Source organism: Ceratocystis lukuohia (genome assembly GCF_044167205.1).
Source record: "Ceratocystis lukuohia strain C4212 chromosome Unknown Supercontig3_pilon, whole genome shotgun sequence".
Taxonomy (NCBI): domain Eukaryota; kingdom Fungi; phylum Ascomycota; class Sordariomycetes; order Microascales; family Ceratocystidaceae; genus Ceratocystis; species Ceratocystis lukuohia.
Genome location: NW_027263522.1, coordinates 404,410 through 422,460, shown reverse-complemented (window position 1 = coordinate 422,460; position 18,051 = coordinate 404,410). Strand labels below are relative to the sequence as shown.

General features: G+C 48.7%; 4 protein-coding genes across 4 annotated transcripts; 1 reads left to right on the top strand and 3 right to left on the bottom strand.

Annotated features, from left to right (window-relative positions):
* Nucleotides 1–279: 279 nt before the first annotated feature.
* On the bottom strand, nucleotides 280–4,209 carry HOO65_030121 (Helix-loop-helix DNA-binding protein; the record flags this gene model as incomplete). Its single annotated transcript, XM_071001796.1, has 4 exons — nucleotides 280–913; nucleotides 991–1,368; nucleotides 2,330–2,786; nucleotides 2,919–4,209. 4 exons carry the CDS (start codon nucleotides 4,207–4,209, stop codon nucleotides 280–282), a joined length of 2,760 nt encoding a protein of 919 aa, XP_070859800.1.
* A 7,186-nt stretch (nucleotides 4,210–11,395) lies between these two features.
* HOO65_030120 (peroxisomal membrane protein 24) lies at nucleotides 11,396–12,396 on the bottom strand (the record flags this gene model as incomplete). The annotated part of the gene is made up of 3 exons (XM_071002307.1): nucleotides 11,396–12,007; nucleotides 12,110–12,202; nucleotides 12,364–12,396. 3 exons carry the CDS (start codon nucleotides 12,394–12,396, stop codon nucleotides 11,396–11,398), a joined length of 738 nt encoding a protein of 245 aa, XP_070859799.1.
* Nucleotides 12,397–13,347: 951 nt separating this feature from the next.
* On the top strand, nucleotides 13,348–14,188 carry HOO65_030119 (RNA-directed DNA polymerase from mobile element jockey; the record flags this gene model as incomplete). The annotated part of the gene is made up of 2 exons (XM_071002348.1): nucleotides 13,348–13,409; nucleotides 13,582–14,188. The coding sequence occupies 2 exons, from the start codon at nucleotides 13,348–13,350 to the stop codon at nucleotides 14,186–14,188; spliced, it is 669 nt and encodes a 222-aa protein (XP_070859798.1).
* Nucleotides 14,189–15,197: 1,009 nt separating this feature from the next.
* On the bottom strand, nucleotides 15,198–17,882 carry HOO65_030118 (uncharacterized protein; the record flags this gene model as incomplete). The annotated part of the gene is made up of 1 exon (XM_071000323.1): nucleotides 15,198–17,882. One exon carries the CDS (start codon nucleotides 17,880–17,882, stop codon nucleotides 15,198–15,200), a length of 2,685 nt encoding a protein of 894 aa, XP_070859797.1.
* Nucleotides 17,883–18,051: the final 169 nt, after the last annotated feature.

Genomic DNA, 18,051 nt, shown 5'->3' with positions numbered 1-18,051 from the left:
GCAGTAATACAAAGAATAAAACAAATCTAATCCCGCCTAAGCAGAATCTCTTTCTTTTTGGCTCTCTCTTGTTTTCCTTTTTTTTTCGCTGTTCTCTCGTGATATGATGCAGGTAACTAACTTGCTTGCCTTGGATTGCCTGAGCGGAGCAGATATAAAAAAGAGCAAAACACATGAACACAGCCAAACAAGACAGGCAGTCGACAAGCCTAAAACTAATCATACATTTTGGATCCCTCCATTCACGCAAAAGAATAAAGCAAATGTCGGCTGGTCCGTCTACAGAGTCTCCTTGGTCTCAGTCTGGGCCTGCTCAGCAGACTCGGTGGACTCGACAGACTCGGTGGACTCAGCAGACTCGGTGGACTCAGCAGACTCGGTAGACTCAGCAGACTCGGTGGACTCAGCAGACTCGGTAGCCTTCGCGGCGTCAGCGGCCTCATCCCGAGCAGACTCCTTGAACAGGTAGTCGCCCAGAGACTTGGCAGTGTCAAGCGCAGAGGCACTAGGAGAGTTCTTCTTGCCCGCTGCGAAGTTGATAATCACGGATCTGCCGCGTATCTCGGTGCCCTGCAGCTTCTCTGCGGCCTCCTTGGCCGCTTCAACAGTCGAAAACTGGATATGAGCGAAGCCACGGAGCAGTCCAGTGGAGGGGTGGGTGGGCACGCGAACGTCTACCGTGGGGCCGAGGGGCTCAATGATCTTCTTCAACTCGTCTTCTTTAAGGTCGTAGGGCAGGTTTCCCATGTAGACAGTCTCGCAGGGGTCGTACTGGCGGTAGAAGGGCGTCTTGGAGACGTAGGCGTGCTCAGGCTCGTTCACAAAAATGCGGCGCGAGTGGAAGTAAGTGTTGTTAAGGGCAGTGACAGCCTTGGAAACGGATGACACATCAACGTAGTGGACGTAGCAGAAACTGCAGTTCAAGGTACACACTCTATTAGTACAAAGAAAGACAAGAAAGTCAGAGGCGAGAGAATAAAAAGAACTCACCCAGGCTTGGGAAACTTGATTCGCTCAATCTCGCCATAGTATCCGAAGACACGGAATACATCTTCCCAGCGGGCCTCATAGGGGACATTGTTGATCTGCACAACTCTCTTTTCAGAGCGGGAGGCCTCGATAGAGGTAGCAGTCTTTGAGACGAAGTTGTTAAGAGCATCGGTAGCAGGCCGGCTACGTCCAGCGGCTCCGTTGTTGTTGTTGTTGTTGTATCTGCCACCACGCTGCTCGCCATAATCATCAGCCAGACGAGCTGAGGCAGAAAACAGGCGCTGAGCAGCAAGAACAGGCACGACAACAGCCTTGGGAGCTGCCCATGACGAAATAACAGCGGGACGAGCCCGCTGAACAATGTTGCGGAGAGAGAACCTAGAAGAACGGCAGCGAATTGTTAGCAAAGGGACCAGAGTTATCGAGGAACTCCCATTCTCAGCACATACATAATTGCTGTTGTGACGCTTATCGTGAAGCTTTTTTTTTTTTTGGTGAACAGCAACTTTGTTACTGTGCAGAAAATCTGAACTCTGAAAATTTAGTTGAAAAGTCTACAAGAGGCAGTAATAAAGTTTCCAATTAACCCAAGATTAGCCAGCACCGAAAGACAAGAAAAAATTTTGGTCAGCAATTAACCCTAACTTGCTGTGCAACCTCAGCGACAAACTTCAGTCAAGGCTCTCGCTCAGTCACGTAAGGCCGTGCCCTCTGTGTTTGTTCTGTTCCTGTGCCTAGTTTGCAAGGAATAAATAGTGAATTGGTATCCCCATCGGTCGCATTGAATGTCTACAGTTCATCAGGAAGCATAACAGATACTATGTGGAACTTTAGGTCGGCATATCACACAAGCACGCACACATAAAGAGGGACATTGAAACATAAAAAATCAGAGCATTCGGAAAATAACGAGTAGATATCTTAACGAGTCAGGCAACAAAAGAAACAGAGATAAGGACGAACGAGGCAAGTAAAACAACCCGAAATCTGTCGACAACAAGAGTCTCAGCAGGCCCATGGTCGGTGGAAATAATAGGAAAGACAGGAGGAAAGAGTGACAGAAGAGGAAAGAAACCACAAAGGAGAACGGAATGGATATATATGTCATTGGTAAGGCCGAATATGGGTGAACTTTTGAAGACACAAAACACCATAGACTAGAACTGATGGACGAAAAGGAGAAGAGAGAAAGAAAAAAAAATAAAGAAAGAGCAGAAGTAGCACAGTGTAATGGGAATGAGAATAGAAAAGTGATGATTACAGAATACAGAAAAAGGACGATAAAAAAAATCATCAACATGGCCAAGCCGGCGGGTAGGCATTCGTCTAATACGCCGACCGATGCGAGTCATATTGTATCCCCGTCATTGAGTCTGGGCCCGCGGGCGCAGAAGGGGGCGGCGGTAGCTGGTTGTTAAGAGAGCGCAGGGAAGGTAGTTCCGGCCGCGACGCTGTGTTGTACTCAAAGCTCCCTCCATACTGGTGCGTCGAGTGTGGTGATACTCCAGGTTGCGACGACGGCTGTGCGGGCGGCTGTGCGGGCGGTGGCGGTGGAGGGTGCTGTTGGGTAGTGGGGTGAGAAGAGTGAGGAGTATGAGGAGGTAGAGGAGCCGCGCTAGAGTGTGATGAGGAATGGTGGCCAAGACCATGTGAGTTTATTTTAGCTCGTAGCTCGGCGTTTTCCATGCGCAAGCCATGGATCTCGCGGCGGTGATTCTCAATCTCGTTGACAGCGCCGTTGTAGTGAATAGACATATTGCGCATAGTGTCATTCAGGCGTCTGATTTCGTTGATAGCTGAGAAGCGGTAAAGTCAAAGAGTTAGCAAATGAAAGGCAGCCACAGGCAGTATAGCATCTGTAAGTGAACAACAAAAACATGAGGCAAGAGAAGAAAGAAAATGTAAAAAAAAAAAAAAAAAAAACTCACCCTTTGTCAGAATCTCCCATTTTGATGCTTTTGCGCCGCGTTCTTGGGGCATCATTTCTCGCAGTTGTTCGAAAAGCTCCTTCATCTCTGTGCGGCGCTTGCGTTCGGCTAGCTTGTGGCTCTGGCGAAGCTCGGGCGTTCTGCTATAGGGCTGGCCAGTCGAAGAGCGGTTCTCATCCTGCAAGTCACTGATCTTCTTGTGTTGGATCGAGTGGTGGTGCATGGGGAGGTACTCGTTTGATGTGCTGGATAGACGGTGGCCGTCCATGCTCTGAGCATCTAAGCGGGCCTGACTTGGTGGCAAGCGAGACTCCGAGGTGAACTGGCTGCTGTTGATGGAGTCTGCCAGGCTACTACGCCGGGACTCTGTGTAGCTCCCAGATCGCTCGTCCTCGGGGAAAGCCCAGGCCTGGCCCTTTGTAGGTTCGGCAGCCCTAGCAATGATTCCCTGCGTAGGCCCAGTAATTGTAGGGGCTGTTCGTGAAGTGCGGCGGTCGATTCGGACTTCGAGAGGAGTTCTCTCGGCACTAGGCTGGTAGCCATTGGACATGCGATGGGAGAGAAACGGCTCAAACTTTTGTTTGGGAATGCGCTGCGCTGCAGCACTGTTCTGGATGTGAGGCGGGTAGGGAGAGGACATGGATGTAGGAGCGGATAGATAGCCGGTGTTGTTTATTTGCATTTCATTCAGGTTTTGGCTCATTCTACTGTCGACGCTCTCGCGACGGTCATTGTCGGTGTCGATGGCTGAAGTGGGTGTGTGCTGGGGAGGGTCGCCCGCGCGAGAATAGTAGCGTTGGCGGCTGCTGCTGCTGCTGCTTCTATGGGGGTCGTTGGGTGCAAACGAGCCGGGTGTAGGGGCGGGACCAGCCGGGGACATTATGGAAGCAACGCTCATGTTGGTAGTTGTGGCAAGAGATGCAGCTGTTGAGTTGCGAGAAGCGGCTCGATGGGCAGATGTGGGAGACGGCGAGGCGGTGTCATGGTTAGAGCGAGGGGCGTAAGCGTAGGGAGGGGCGGAGGCGACGACGGTGGAGGCGCCAGGAGCGGCTGCAAACGAAGCGGCGGAGTTATCTGGAGATGCAACAGCGGTCAGGCCACCCGTCGTTGTATGCGGACTCGGGGAAGACTGGGGAGATTCAATATCCATACGCTTGCTGGAGGCTTCACTAGGAGTGCCGTAGTAGGCCGAATCGTGGCGCTCGGGCACATTGTTGTTCAGCATATCACGGAGACCAAGAGGAGCATTTGCACATGGTTGGGCGTCAGCGACAGGCTGAGATGGTGACATGATGGGTGGTAGCAGTTAGGAAGCAGCGAGGCGTGTGTGCAGTCGAAATGGCGAGTTGTCGTGGCAGGCGAGGAGCGGATAAGCAAGCTTAGCGGAGCTAGAGTCAGACCGAAGTGTGCGTGAGAGATGGAGAGGAAGAGTGTCGATTAATAGCAGGGCCAGGAGGAGCGGAAGGTTCTGGCTTTGGCGTAGCGTTGCGTGGTTGCTGTGGCCGGTGTCGAGATGAAATTCGGTCGGATGGCTCTCCTCGGAAGTTATTTATTCTTGCAATGCACAGTGCACAATCGGATATGAGATATCAGGTGCAAGTCCCATTTAAGAGGAAAGAAAGGGGAGAGGAGAGGAGAGGAGAGAGGAGAGAAGAGAAGAGGAGGAGAAGAAGAAGAGCAGAAGAGAAGAGGAGAAGAAGAGCAGAGGCCAGAGGGGAGAGAGTGCTGGATCAAGAAAGAATGAATTTGGATATAAAATAAGCGCGACAGGGCGGCGAGCGACAAGGCGGACTGCTGCTAATCGGTGGTGTGTCGACGCAGACGCAGGAGAAGAGAAAGGAAGAAAAGAGCAAGAAAACGACAGCCCAAGGCGAACAACAGTAAGAAAAACAAGGGCTCAGCAGTAGAGGGACGGCGACAGGAACTGAGACTGAGATGCTTTTTGATATGACAGGTAGACTGAGATTGTCGAGTATCGATAATCGGCTGATTTTGCTGAATAGACTCGAGCGCTATAAACAAAGACAGACTTTTTCTGTGTGTTTCAATGTCAAGTCAAAGTCAGAGAGCAAGCAAGGTCAAGGCAAGCTTGTCTATCCGCCGAGTGCTTAGCAGAGGGAGGGGGAGGAGATAAAAAAAAAAAAGAAGAAAAATAATGGCAAGAAATCCAGAGATTTGAAGGGAATGTGAGAGTCTGACCTTGGCCTGACATGACCTGTGTCGAATCGCAGCGAACTTGAGGACTGGTGCATACTTTTTTATTATTTTTTTCGATTTTTTATGATTTTTTATTATTTTTTTATTCTTTATTTCTCTCTTTTTTCTTCCTTTTTTTTCGTTGCTCGTTTTTCATTTTCTTAATCTGTTTTTCTTTTTTCTCTTCGCTCTTTTCTGCGCAATTTCAGGAAAAAAAATACATGTAAAAATACATAAAAATAAAATAAAATAATACCTAAAAATTAGATTAAAACTAAACAACAACAGCACAATCAAATCGTAATAAACGCTCAAAAACACCATCCAGAATCAATAAAATCCCCCCAGTAAAGCCCAATAAAGATGTGCCCATTGAAGGCCCAATCTTTTCCACCACATGGCTTTCAGGTTCAGGCTTTTTTCTAGTTGCCACGACATGCCATGCCATGCCATTCCAATGGGGGGCTCCTGTAGCTGCTGTAACTGTAGTGATATACTCTGCACCCTATAATGTGTCCTATTCCTCTGCCCTGTGCTTAGCTGCACCTGTCCGGCTGTCTGTGCCCTATAGCCTAGGCCCCGCTGGCCACTCGCATGGCCTATGGTTATCCACTCAGCCACCGTAATAGATCGATCCCCTTAGGAAACGCGTCTGCAGCGCAGTTCTAGTGGCCTGTTCGTCGCTATGATTACTGCTAGTAGTTAGGCTACCCGCTAGCTGCTATACTATCCCACGTTGCTGCTGCTAATTCCTCACGAGGGAGACTTACATACGCACAGGGGCCTGCACGCTTAGGGGCGCCTTGGAGAAGCTCTTATTTGCAGAATTTTGCAGCCCTAACGTGCTAGCCGGACTAGCGCAGGGCATGCATCACACACACACACACACACACACACACACACAGCTCAACACAGATGCTAGCTAATGCCGCACAAGAAACATGGCTCAAGTTGGCTTGGTTTGTCCACGCTGCCTGACAATACGACTTCGGCTGATTTCTGGCCAAGAAATGGCATTAAATGGACCTCTTATGTCCGCCCGCTCGCTCGCTCGCTCGCCAAACAGGGCACAATAGGACCTGGCAGGGGCCCAGGGGGGAGGCTAAAGAATCAGCAAGTGGGAAAGGAGAAGATCAGGAGGGGGAGAGAAGGTTAAAGGCGGGGGGGAGGGGGGAGGAGGGGGGAAGAGCGGCAGCAATCCAAGAGCGAAGAACCAAGGCCCAAGAACCCAGTGCCAAGAACTCCAAGTGCGGTGCCTGCTATTGTTTCCAGTGCGCGACACTAGAGCTGCCCTACCAGGAATCTTGTTTCCTGAGCCTCCTTCTTTTGGCTTTGCCTGTTATGGCTGACGATATGGATCGGGGCCGATCGAAGGAGAGAAGACTAAGAAGAAGAGGAGGAAGGACAAAAGGCGCGCGGTCGCTTTCAACCCGCAGATTCTCTAGGCCTTGTCTCATCTCGTCTTGTCTTATCTTCATGTCTTTGTCTTGTGTCGTTGTTCCTTACCAAAACTTGCTTCGACACCTAGACACACCAACAAACCCTTCTGTGCTGCTCCGTCGACAACAAATCATCAAGGCGACCAGACCAGACCACGCCATGATCAGCCAAGCTCTGCTCGACTGAAACAACGCTGCAAAATCACAAGAATAACAGAAAAGCCACTGTAGTTTCTTGGGGGGGGAAACGAATTCACATGCACAACACGACACCTGGACTAGATGAAACCAACAACCACAGCACACAAAGGACGAAGATTAAAACATAGACTGAGAAAAATAAACAAGTCAAGCCAGGGAGCCTCGCGATGAAAGCCCATTGGCACGTTCGTGGGACTGGGATGGATGGATGGGACAGACAACCAAATGATCATCTCTTTTCCTAACTGCAAAGAGGTCGCTGTCCCGTTTCTGGTGCTGGCCTGTCCATTCCAAAACTACGCAGTGCCATGCCATGCCATCAGACCAAAGTTAGCCAGTTGCTCGTTAGGCCTGAAGGCGGAAGCTGATTTGCATCTTTGCCATAGACGAATGTTGGCTGCGGATAAGTGCTACCACTCCATCATGCACACTGCCGTCTACGTGTGTTGATTCATTGTCTTCTTCTTCTCTCCTCCTCCTCCTCCTCCTCCTCCTCCGCCTCCTCCCCTCCTCCCCTCCTCTCTTTGCTCTTCCCCTCTCCGTTTTCTGCCTACGTACGTACATCCCCAGCCCTCTTGACCGTCCGTTATTCTCCACCACACATGTTCTGTCTGCCTCATGCTGTGTGCGCATTCTGCACTCTGCATTGCATATACAGTACATACATATATACCTGTCCAGATATGCATGTATGTACTAATGTCTCCTTGAACGTACATGTACTATACACATGTATATGTAACCGTAGGTGCATGCCCTAATTCTCTTAATGCATATAAACCTAGTCATATATTCTCTCTCATCCTTCCTGTCTCTGCCTTGAAGCTGTTGTTGGGGAGCAAAAGACAAGGATTTCAACAAGGAGCCTGGTAAGAGACAAGAAGGAATGGAGATATTCAGAACAGAGGAATAAACGAGAGCCGACAACTCAACCCCCCTCTCGCCCAGTTTGTCAACTTATCCCCGGCTGTTATTTTACTACCTTTTTTTTTTTTTTTTTTTTTTTTTTTAATACTTTTTCTCTCCTTGGCCTAGGGTTACAAGCTACGGGGGGCGGGGGTAAAAATCGTTTTATATATGCCCTCAAGGGCTTAGGCCTGCTGTTTTTGGTGGGCTGTCTCGGTTCTAGAGTTGGCAAAATCTTGCTAGGTCTATTAGTCAATAGTGCCTTTTGACACGAACATTAGGGAGAATAGAGAAGACAAGCAGAAGAAAGAGAGGAGGGAAAGGAAAATAAGAAGGTTGGTCTGGTCAGTGACTGATGCGAGTTCCAATAGGGTTAATATATCAGCAGCAGTTACAAGCCACCCCTGTTATTGGGGGCTGCTCCCCGGATGTCAAATTAACAAGGCCTCGATTTGTGTTTCTGAACTGTTGAGCCATTGTGAGCGGGAAAGCCCCCCAGAACAAGGAATAAGAAAAACTCAAATCAACCCAGCTCTCTAGCCTGACCTGGCATAACCTCCAAGTCTCATGCTAAGTCAACCATCGCGTTTCCTACCTCTTACGTGGGGCCTTCAGGGTTACAAGCCCAACTCTTTTTTTTTTTTTTTTTTTATATTTTTCTAGTTCCGCGCAGATCATCATCTCTTAGCGGGTTGAATAAAACCACCTGGAGTTCAAGCGGAGAAGGAGTCGTGTGTCGTGTGTATGTCCATGGGAAGACGACTTAGAGGCCCCCCTCCCCCCCCCCCCCCCGTCTCCCTTGGCTTTCTTTCTATAGCCTTCGTTTGTTGTTGGGCTAGAACTTTTGGGCTTTCTGACAGCTCCTCGGCTTGCTTCTTACTTAGTTAGCACGTGGAGGAGGGCCAGAACGGAAAACGAGCACATAAAGTCACCCATTTAATAGGCAAATCTTGTCTTCCTTCTGGCTTCGTTTAAATGCGCGAAGTCGCGGCAAGCTAGTGAGATAGAGACACCCCTGTCCGTCCCCAGCAGCGAGCCTAGTTCAGCCCAGCCCAAAGGGCCCACGGCAAGCAACACTGCCTTTTGCCAAAAACAAACCATGTGTAGTAGACATGGCAAATTCGCAGCCACAGAGAAAGAAGAAGAAATCACTACAACGCAGTGTGACATACCCTAAACAAACCCTAGAGACCCGCTTACATAACAGAACACTCTCTGCAAAGTGACAAAGTCATGTGGCTTCCACGTGGAGAAACAAAAAAGGGTCACAGGAGAAGAAAACAAAAGTACCATAGCTACTTAACCTCAAACATAGCAAAGTCTAGTCCAGCCAAAAAGAAGCACCCTAACCGTCTCGCCTATTAGGGTTATCCGTGTCTGATCTGATCTAACAAAGGATCACCCTAGAAACGCACTAGCAGCAAGAGGGAAAGAAAAGCGCTGCCGAATAGGCCTTGTCAGACGAACGAACTGCTGCTAATAGCAAGAGCTTGCCTAACGCACTTATGATTCTGACCAACGCAACGTTTCGCTGAAACGGGGCGGAGAGACATTAAGGATCCCGTGCAAGGGAGGGGCCCTAGAGACAGAGAGGGAGAGAGACAGGCAGAGAGACAGGAAGAGAGAGAGGAGAAAGGGGCGTCATTCACTAGACGCAACTGAGACATTCGGATGGTGGTGGCCTGGAATGAAGGTGGATGTGCTTTATTTTGAACAAGGAGAACAAAGCAGACACGTTTTCTTGCAAGAGCAAGTCTGCATAGAAGCGCCAAAGTAGAGATACCGCTACTCCTGTTTATCCCAGCAGATTCGCACGCAGCACAATATCGACAGCTCGCAACTCTCGCAACTTTCGCGCAACGAGGCTCAGATTATCCCATTCGGCATGGGCCCCCCCGCCAAGGCACGCAACACGTGCCGTGCACCAACGATAATAGTAACGCTAACGGTACAGAAAAAAAAAAAAAAAAAAAAAAAACTATAACCCACAATCACAAGCCAACGATCCATCCGCCCACCCACCAAGCATGGATAGTACGGGAGCCGTGTGGACAACCACAGGCCAGGTGTGGACCTCAGCTTTGAAAACGTCTTGAATTACTCAATCAAACGGTGTGCCACAAAGCTCATCTGCGCAAAAGGCCATGCTTTTTATTATTACTTGTTTTTCCTCTCTCGTTCCTTTCTTCCCCTAGCAACCCCGACAAACTCATGATTAGCACGTCATAAAAAGGCCACTGCCTCATTTCTGACGTTCATGCCTTGTCTCTTGTCGTGGGATGTCCAAATTAATGCGGTGCGGTGCATCAGGTTGCTATGTATCTATTGTGGCTGCTGTACGCAATGCCGCTTCTACTAGACGTCGCACTATAATCCTGCACCTGCAATATGTTCTTCTGGCTTCTTAATTGCTGATTAACATACTTAATTCTCTCAAGAACTGGAAAGAACCCCCGAGAGGTGCCGGCAACTGCCTGCTGCGGCCCGCTCGTAAAAACAGCCATTCACAGCACGCAAGAGAAACTTCCCGTTTCGGTGCTTGTGTAACTGTCAGAGCTGCGCTTTGTGTATCCATCAAACTGACAACGAGCATGCAGGCGAGCTGTGGTTGTTGTTTTACTTTATCTATGTTTATGGGGAAAGGGGGGGGGGGTTTCTTCTTTTCGCTCCTTATTTCCTCTCGTCTTCCCTTTGCCTTCTTTTTGTTCTGCTGGTTGTCTTCTTCGTGCTACTATGCTACTGTACTACTGTGCCTTTGTGCTACCTATGTGTCGCATGGCTGCGCGTAGCACACAACCTCTTTGGCTGGCCCCTCTGGTGATGAATCTGGTTCATACCAACACAACGCACATTTACCCGTATGCATGTCTGCGTGGCCTGTAGCTGGCGGACACTTATTTATAGCCTCACAAAAACATGTCTAGTTGTGCCAAATGCTCTCGCTAGCGCACTTGTGCGACGCTAGCTGGCGGTGGATAAGTCAGCTCTAGGCTTTGTGTTCACTCTCTCACTCTCACACCCTCGCGCTATCAAAATTTCACACACCACTCAAAGTCTAGATCCTACCCACGTCTAGGTTCAAGCCTAACCTGCAACTGGCCCGGGGCAACTGCCGCATTCAGACTGTACCACGAGAATAACACGCGTGTCCATGTGTCTCGAAGAAGCATAAACCAATTCAATGGGCTACGTGGCTGTGAAAGCGCTTCCACATTCGTGTTTATTGCGTCTTGGGTTCCTTACTGCTTGCACGCACCCTTTGGAATGTTGACCATGCATTGAACATTGAATAAATAGCCGTTAACATGTGTCTAGACAATACGCTGTATTTGCAGCCCAAGGGTCAAGAACAAGAATAGCTAATCGATGACATGCTAGACACAATGCATGTAAGAGCCATACTGGCCATTCAAGACAAGGCCCCAAGACACGGCAATATCCTTGGGCACAAAATGAAATTGTGGTCTGACCGACTCGACCCATGAGCAGTTAGAGACCAATGTACAAGAAAAGAGACTGTTTAGTGGCTGTGAAATCTAGAAAATATGCTAGAAAGCACCGCATGTACCCTGAGAATAGTTAGCAAGGCCCCGACGCCCTAACGCCTAGTAAAGTATGATGTGATGTAGAAGAGCCATCCCGGTGCATACAAGCAAGTCAAAGCAAAAAAAAACCCCCAAATTAACAGGCTAGCAAGGGAAATAAAGACAGAAAAGATAAAACCACGGTGCCGCTTTACGCATTGTGCCATAGGAAGTTCCTGAGCGAGTCCCAGTTATTTGCCTGCCGGTAGATATACACCATGCTGCTTCTTAAGCTGCCCTGCAACTCGTCTGGGTGCCAGCGGAAGAGATACATGACCATAGCCCAGGACATGGACGCAAACGCTGGCCAGGCGTAGTACTCAATTGCGTGTGCACGCTCGGGCACTGTACTGAGCAGCGGAAGGCCGATACCGGGCTTAACACTCATCTTGGCTAGGGCTAGTACTACGCGTGCACACACGTATATGACAATCTGCTGTGACACAGAGGAGATACGGCCAGTACGCGGCGAGCGGCGGCCAAAGACAACGTAGCCACCGACTAGGCCGGCGAGAAAGGCATCATATGGGCCTTCTTTTCCTGGAGTGGGGCCGAAGCGTCGCAAGAAGACCATGCATGCTTGGTAGATGGAGGCAAAGGTGGCTAAATTCCGGGCATGTGTCTTGGTGGCCTGGAAAACAAGCTTGGCTTTTTCTCGGAAGCTGAGTGCCATGAACAAGGGGACGCTGGTTAGAGAAGACAATCGTAGCGAGAAGAAAGAGACCTTGATACCTACGTTCCGTTGCGAAAGAGGAATATCATTCTACGGTAGATGCAAGTTAGACGGGTGCGAGATTGCGTATAGCACGACGGTAAATGGGGGGAGATTGAAGTCTGCTTACACCAGCGCATGGGGAAAGCGCACTTTAGAGCCATAGACGGCTCCATTTCTGGCTGCTTTGGCAACACTCAATACGTCGTGTAGCTTAGGGTCGAGCACCAGTTTCTCCAGCATAGCCTAGTAGAGAGCCAGTTAGTTTCTTTGTGATTCTTTTTTTTTTTTACTTTGAAAAAAGCGATACAGGGTTTGGTGCATTACGATGATTCAAGGCGAGGTGAGATGAGGTGGGACGAGCGAGACGATGATGTCACGCGTTTTGAGCGCTCCTCGATTCGTACCTTGAGCGTTTCAATTTGCGCTGCGACTGCCATCGTGGACAACAAAGCGAAAAGCGCGCGAAAGCGTGAGAGTAAACAATAAAGAAAAAAAATAATGCAAAGTGCTTAAAACGGCTTGGAGAAGCAGCCACAGGAGTATAGGACGGGGAAGCAGGCAGCGAGAGCGACGGTGGATGGGATGTAAGTTAAGTTAAGTCGAGCCCCATTGATAGGCCCCCTGGAGAAAGGCCTGAGAGATTGCGCAAAATCACCGGCTAAAGCAGAGCCTGGGGTTGTACTACTTTTTTTTGTCGGTGCAGAGCAAGGCAAAGACCGCCTAAAACAAGGAGTTTCTCACTTGCCTCGGCTTCTATGCGCACTGAGAAGGGCTCCCCAAGATAGATTAGAGGGTCGATAGTTGCGATCACGTGATACAGATGAGATGCTAGCCCGTCGACTGCCGACTCCAAATGGGGAAAAAAAAACATGTGAAAATTTGAAGGAAGACTCTACGGCCTGAAGCTAGTTGGCTCATATTCAATTCACCAGTAGTCTTTTCTTTCCCAATTCCGACTTTATTGATTGCAAGAGGATTCTTCTAGCCTTGAACACAAGCACCAGCCAAGAGCAAAAAAAATAAACTCCTCCGGACAGGCTTGAACTGTCAACCTCCTGATTGCTGCGAGCTCTGACGAACTTGCTTAACAGTCAGACGCGCTAGCCAATTGCGCCACAGAGGATATCTTTTTTTGAACTTGGCTATTTGCGATTTATTTATGTTTATATTTGTACAGAATTGGCGCCGCATCTTTTGGCCCCGTGCCGCATGCCGGCGCTCCGATACTAGTTTACGCGCGATCGTCGTAGACCCAAAATACCTGGTAGCCAACTCTGGCAGCCCTAGGGCTACGCTAGAAGGAGAGCCCCCCGGTCTTAGCGCTGGACCCTCAAAAGTCACAGGAGTCGCTTGAAATCTGAGCATACCTGCAGCTGTTGACCGCCCAGATGACATCAGCTAGCGCCTCCTGTCCAGAACATGCCATAGTATTGCTGCTAAATAACAGTTGGTAAATGCTAAATGATAATAGCAATATCAATATGGATATCAACGAACACGGCCTCTGGGGCAGACGGCATCTCCCATGAGGTGTGGAAGACTGCCCAGAATCTACTGGGTAGGATTGTAACGGGGTTATACGACCTGTGCTTCGGAACCGGACACCATACACACACCTTTAGGAAAGCCAATATCGTGGTAATCCCGAAGCTAGGCTGCCCACAGCTGGCACTATGCTCGTACCGCCGAATCTTGCTCCTCGACGCTCTGCGCAAGGACCTAGGAAGAACAGTAGCGAGAAGACTCGCAGAAGAAGCTATTAACAGGGAAACTATCCTCAGCAACTACATTTGCGTTGTGCCGAGAAGGGCGGTGATGGATTTGCGTATCCATCTCCGTAGAAGAAGGCAGCCTCAATCTTTGCGTTCGATATCAAAGGAGCCTCTGATGCAGACTGGAACGCAGGATGGTGGAAAAGCGATGGCAGACGAATTTGTGGAGATGGGTCAGAAGATTCATGGGAGGAGAAAAGCGAGTATCCATGCCGAAGGCACCACCACTGCTCTGAAGGAAGTGGTAGCGTGCATCACACCCAAAGAACTAGAAATAGACCAGGGAAAGCCAGCGCTCCTGCACATCAAGGGCAGAAGGAGGGTTGCAGGAAACCCATTTGTGACTGTGAAAGGCCTAGACATGTACAAGGCTACCCTGGAAAAGACATCAATGAGGTGGCTAGGTCTGCGCCTAGACCCTGAACTTCTCTTTGACAAGTACATAGGTCCGGTCTAGAGAAAACGAAAGAGGAAACGGACAAGCTGGGGATTTCGGCTAGGAAGTGCCTACGTGAAGCACTTCCCATGTACTGTACGATGCCAAGGGAGTGCTAGACCACGCAGCAAGCGCCCTTCCATTCGAACTCCTCCTTGAGGATAGAGAAAGGAGGGAAGCCATACGGCAGTACACGCTAAATGACTGTCACATTGTGAGAGGGCGATGATTCAATGCAGTCGTGGAAAGACTATGTAGGCTCCATCTAGCACAAATGGAAAAACACGCCAGACTGAGTTGAATCTTGGATGGACCTGACATGCCGCCCCGAACGTGGCTTAGCAAGGAGAAAGAAACAAAGAGAGACTAGGCGGAGGCAGAGAATGTCCCTGGCAGGATACTCTTTGCATCCTACGACAGATTAAAAGATGTAAACGACAACACGAGCGCAGGGCGGGCTATAATTTGGGTGGAGCTACCTAGGGAGGGAGTAGATCACACAGCCCTGGAAACGTGAATGGAAGCGGCAGATGCGGAGGTTTGGTGCTCTTGAGGCAACCAAGCGAACGATAGCTCATGAAGAAGCCGGGGAAGTCTGGCTGTGCCTGAACAACAGAGGAATCGTGGTCCGGCTACGCAACGCATCCACGAAAAACAGCACGTCACAGGAAACAGCGGACAAGACAAGACGGATCCTAATAGCCTGGGCAGATGAGACACCTGGAAGGCTTGCCCGAGTGCTGTGGGTCCTAGGACACATGGGAGTAAGAGACAACGATCTAGTTGATGCTGAAGCAAAGTTATGGTGTTAAGAATCGGCAAATGATTAACGTATCAGGCTTGCAGGAGCACGGGGATAGAGGAGAGGCCGATCACGCCTCGATGATGAGGGTACACTATCAAAACAGATTGCGTATTGAAATAAATATTAGTATTGGGCAACCGATGCGCTAGAACTGGTAACAATATCTACCTAAGTGATAAAAATATCAACGACACGGTACAAAACCCGTCGCTTCCTCTCCTTCGATCATGGAAGAAACTCCGACTGGAATGTCAAGTATTCACATGCATCCTTGTTCTCTTCAAGAACCATCTTGTTCACCTCAGATACCAATGACTGCAAAGCTTTCAAGACTTGTTGATTCCCCTGGCTGCCATTGCGAGTCCGTGAGCCCACAAATATCGGATACTGTTCCGAGTCAAGGCCAACAGACAGAATGATACCAAGATTGGTCTTGTTGTTGCCTGACGGAGGGCGAACTGCAGTGCCAGTTGATTTACCCCGCAAACACATCGTCAAGCCAACTGTGGATACTTCATCAAACCCGAGCTGCTTACATCCAGTATCGATGTAATCATAAGCTGAATTCTTCATGGAATCATCAAAGTCATCATAGGCCTGATTTCTGACCTGTACAAGGATACAGCCAAAGTATGCTTCTCGATTTTGTGTCTTGGGGATGAAAACTGGAATGAGAATACTAACCCCATACAAGCCGGTAGGGAGATAGCAAGCAGTGCAGGTCCTGTACATCTTGTAGAGGTCACTCATTGTCGGTTTAGTAATGCGCCTATAAAACCGATTGAAAAACACCTGACCGTGTGAAAACATTTCCTTGACCTCATCAGACAAATATTTCCGACAAACAGCAGTGAAATCTGTCGCAGCTTGCTTTCCAAGCAGGGACTGGACAAAGCTTTTCAGAGGGATGGGCTTAGGAGATTCCCCTACATTGGCATCAAATGCAAGGAGGAGGATGAGGCCTGCAACAAACTCCCCAATATCTCCAACATTGACACTTTGCCAGTAAAGAAAGTGATCCAATACCTCGAGTACTTCTACAAGTTTCTCTCCCATGGTCACACCATGCCTATAGGCAGCTATGGCTAGAATAGGGTCAGTAGGTTGTACAACCATGAGTTTTTCACGATCTTCTGAAACATCCACTAAACAATGCATCCAACCAGAAACCAGTCTCTCTGCTAGGGTGAAGGAGCAGAAATTGAAAGGAATCCGGTAGGAAAGAAGTGCAAGGAGTCCGGTTCTCCTCTCATCATCGAAGGCATCATTACATAGATAAGGCTCACACTTTTGCATGCAAAGTTCCATGATGCGACCTTCAGGGCCTCCTTGAAGGGCTAGTGCTCCCCATAAAGGATGGCCAAATGTCAACAGTGTTGCAAGAGATGTACTTGGTGCCACAGGCTGATCTGGTGTTGGCTCAGCATAGAGGTGTTTGGTAAAAAAGCGAAAATGGGGAGGGAACATCTTTCGGCCTGGCCGATCATGTAGAGCGACTTTTTGGCTGGGATCTTTAATAGCAGGGGGAGGCAAGTTCGATATTGTAGATGCTGTATCCAAGAAAACAGCAAAGAATGATTTTTCTTGGTGCTCTTGGGAAATGAACCATAACGCACTGCAGAGGGAACGGAATGGCAGTGAGATTCTTTCTATTCTGTCGAACAAAAGATTTCGAGCCTCATCAATGCAAATGACAAATTGGAGATCAGATTGCGAATCCTGACCACTGATCTGATGTTGAGAATCATCATACATGTCACAGTCTTCAGCATTAGCCTTGCAGTTATCCTCACTGGCGTACTCATTTCTCAGCTCACTGGTCTCCTGGATATTGTCCTCGCTGCTGTCTTCGTCACTGTTCTCAGCATCACTTTCACTTGTATCATCTCTAAAGACACTTTGAAAATGATCACTAAAAGGTGCAAAATCAGGCAATGACGTAGAATGTTCACCTTTTGGGCAAGATGACTTTGTAGCCTCGATAACGAAAATAAGGGCAGAATTGATCCTCTTCTGTACAGGAGCATATTGCTTCTCAGTTTGATAACGGAAGAAATCTTCAGGGCTGATTCCAGAAGCACGAGCTGCCCTAGCCAAACACAATAATGTCTTCATGATGAGAGCCCACTTCCATTCCATTATGTTGCGCCTTGCAAGGAAAGACACCCCGGAATTGACCTGATCCAGGGTTAGCAGAATCAATGGCGTATAGGGTGATCTACCAGGGTAGCCTGCATGCCCAGGTGGAGCAAAGTTCAAGTAAATCACATACTTGTTGTGCTTGACAGCTAGCTGCGAGACAGTATATGATTTTCCCGTACCTGATGGCGCAACAATCGATGTGTAAGGGGATAAGTACTCCCTGGCGGATTTTTTGAATGCTTGGTGATACTCTGTAAGATCATCACAAAGATTCTGACTGGGGTATCCATATGCAGGATGGGCCTTTTCAGGAATTTTGAATGCTCGTTCTATGTTCTCTTCCATTTCAAGAAAAGCATTGGGACGGCGTTTCTTCACATGTTTTTGGGCTTCATGAACAATCTGCTCGACCTCAGGAATCATGACATTTTTGACAATATCATCTGAAATAGCATTACCATTAAGCCACACATCGAAGCCACTTTTCAAGGAAAGATGCACTTTGAAGTTGTCTAGATTGACACTATCGGGATATCCACTGAGTTCCTCAAGTTGCTTTCCCAATTTTGGGAACTTTTCAGCAATTGACTGAATACGGACAAGAGACATGTGCCGGATCATTGATTTGACTATATCTTGAGGATATAGAGCGAAATACGGTGGAGCTTGGACATCCTCGGGCCAGTTTGCGTATCGGCGGACGTCTTCGAATGAGTTGAGGGTTTCAACCTCACCAAAAGAAAGGTCCCTAGCTACCTGAGGAGCCATGTTCAATAGCTTAAGCTGCTTGCAGCTCGGTTCTACTGCGATGATGAAGTCAGTATAAACATATGCAGCATGACAGTTTCAAGACTACTCACAGGGATGCAAAAAGCAGGATTCCAATGGTGCATATAATAGTAAACAGGGGTAATCGAACAAAGCAAGGTAGAAAAGT